General features: G+C 32.9%; 1 protein-coding gene across 3 annotated transcripts in view; it reads left to right on the forward strand.

The window, feature by feature from the left end:
* Positions 1 to 2447, forward strand: part of MYO6 (myosin VI) — a 117084-nt gene that overhangs the window by 111953 nt on the left and 2684 nt on the right. For 2 of the 3 annotated variants that reach the window (XM_007456603.1, XM_007456604.1), the window contains one exon: positions 341 to 367. The exons of the other annotated variant lie outside the window; for it this stretch is intronic. In XM_007456603.1, coding sequence (XP_007456665.1) covers positions 341 to 367 — 27 coding nt within the window. The remainder of the gene's footprint in view (positions 1 to 340; positions 368 to 2447) is intronic. 3 annotated transcript variants of the gene reach the window in all.

Below are 2447 nucleotides of genomic sequence, written 5' to 3' on the forward strand. Positions count from 1 at the left end.
CAAAAATTCTAGTAGTGCTTTAAAGGTACTTTCATCTTGATTATTAAGTCACTGTTGTGGATTTTTGTTTGGATATTACTGTGTTCGAAAATTAAAATTTTGGTCCTCTTTGTATGTCCATCAAGCAGGATGTCCTAAAAACATAATCAAAATAGCTTTAAAAAAAAATTGGAAAGCAGCATCTACTTGTAGGTAGTTCTGGGAGTATTTGGCTATGGATAGGGTATTTATTTGTTAGTCACCACCTCCATTGATGGGAAGGCATTATAAATTAGAAGAATGCTCATTTAACAGTTTTGGCATTTTTATCTTTTCTTCAATATAAAATATTTGTTCACAGATTTTGCACCATTTTTGAACAATTCACGTAAGTCAATGGGTGGTAACTCATGAGCTAACTGGAAGATGGGTGAAAAATACTTTATAAAGTACTAACTTCTTCTAAACATTGTTTTGCTACAATTTTAAGGTGAATTGTAGTACATTAATGTTGGTTTATCTGTACTAAGATACCTCATTTGAGATGGTACTTTCATTTGGATCACTCCAAAATATACATGCAGAACAAAATTTCATTAATCTGTTATTTCATCAAATTACTTCCTTTTCAAAAAAACTAGCATTTTAAACTGAGTATACCCAGTTCTTATTGTAGCAAAACTCTACCTTAATAAGCAGCTGATCTTTTAGAGTAAAGACTAACTTTAGGTGCTGGTTTCAAATACTGTGATGGTGTAAGCATTTCTGTCCGAAGAGATTTGAGTTTCGTATGTAATGTACACAAGCTTAATAGAATACCTCTTAATAGGAAGAGGAGATTATTCTGTTACTTTTACAGCTTCCTACGATGCACATTTTTTGATCATCTAAAATCTCTGAGTCATCTTAGTGTACAGTAAATTTCTTCTAGAATCAGTTCAGCAGTAATGATTTGAATATAATGCCATATTTATGTGCCAACTGGTTGGACACGATTTTTTTTAGTGCTTCCAGTAATTTACAGACTTACAAATTTGAAACTTATTCACACTTTTGAAGATAACAATTGGATGTGAAAGAAACAGTTGTTTAGAAGATTAGTTTCAAGCTTTTAACGTCTGTATCTTTGTACTTTTCCAGATGAATATTCATTTCCAGGCTTCCCAAATACAGTTTCATTTCTCACATTAGTAGAAAAGGCCATCCAAGACTTTCCATTGGGTTTCTAAATTTTACCCAATATATTAAGTTACAGGGGATTGTTATTTTGAAAGAAAAAAAGTAGGTTATACTAATGGGTGGCCATCAGTATCATAGTAAGTTTCTGTCAGCAGGACACTGAGTTCTAATTCACTGCTGAAGATGGAGGGAAGGGGTTTTTTTTTTTTTAAATCGTTTTATAAAATGTCTTAGTTTTGAGTTAGTGTATTTTCTGCAGAGTAGATAGTTTTTAAAACTCGAAATGGAAACACTGAACTGTAAGTTGTTTTGAGGGAACAGGAACGAGAGAATAAATAAGCTCATCTCTGGTAACATGCTAAAGGTGATAGGGCTTTTTAAAGTCACTAACAAAACTGGGTCTCTTTCTTTCATAGGCATATACAGCTTTGCTAACTGCTTTTTGCTTTCTCTTGTTTGCACGAAAATAAATTGAGCTGCTATAAAGCTTTTTGCTATTGGTGCAAAAAGTAGAATAAGAGTAATTTCATCCTTTCAGTACTTGGAAAGTCTCACAAAAGCCATGTGACTGTCCTTGACTTGTACATATTATATAATTTTTCATTGACATACTTAGCTTTTCAGTGATATTCTTAATTGAGCTGCAGTAAATGATTGGTCTACCTTTAAAGTTGTGAGTATAGAGCATATTAAACAGATTTACCAGAATTATGCTCCTGAAGATGTAAAGTCATTGCCTCAGAGAACTGAATATTTTCAGGAAAAAACCCCCAAACTCAACCGTTTAGTAATGGAAATTGAGCAAGGGAAAAGAGATGATATGAGCTCAATGCCCAAAAATGCTTTAGCAGAAAAGCAAGGATTTCTCTTTTCTATTGGCAAAGGAAACCAAATATTATACACGTTCCACTTATTGCAGTGGATTTTATTCCAAGAGAAGTCTGGTTTCAGAGTAAGTAAATCTCTCTGAGTGAAAGTTCATGCTGACTGTTACAGTTTTGTTGTTGTTGTCACAAAGTTGTCTAAATCTTATTAGTAAAATATCTGTGTTATCTTGGCCGTTTTAAATCCCAGAATCAGTTGGCAAAGGAGAAAACTTTTATGTCTTTCACTCTTTTGAGAAACTGTGATTAAATCGACAAATATCTGGAATCGCTCAGATTTGTGAAATTACTTTTTATTTGTTTCATCATAAATAGTCCTGCAAAAGTTGTTCTGCAGCCTTCATTTGAACTCTTTGGAGGAAAAAATACAAATCTAGTAAATAATACTAGTTTGCTTTCCTGCTG

The sequence above is a fragment of the Lipotes vexillifer genome, unplaced genomic scaffold, assembly GCF_000442215.2.
Source record: "Lipotes vexillifer unplaced genomic scaffold, Lipotes_vexillifer_v1.1 scaffold1226, whole genome shotgun sequence".
In the NCBI taxonomy this organism is placed as follows: Eukaryota; Metazoa; Chordata; class Mammalia; order Artiodactyla; family Lipotidae; genus Lipotes; species Lipotes vexillifer.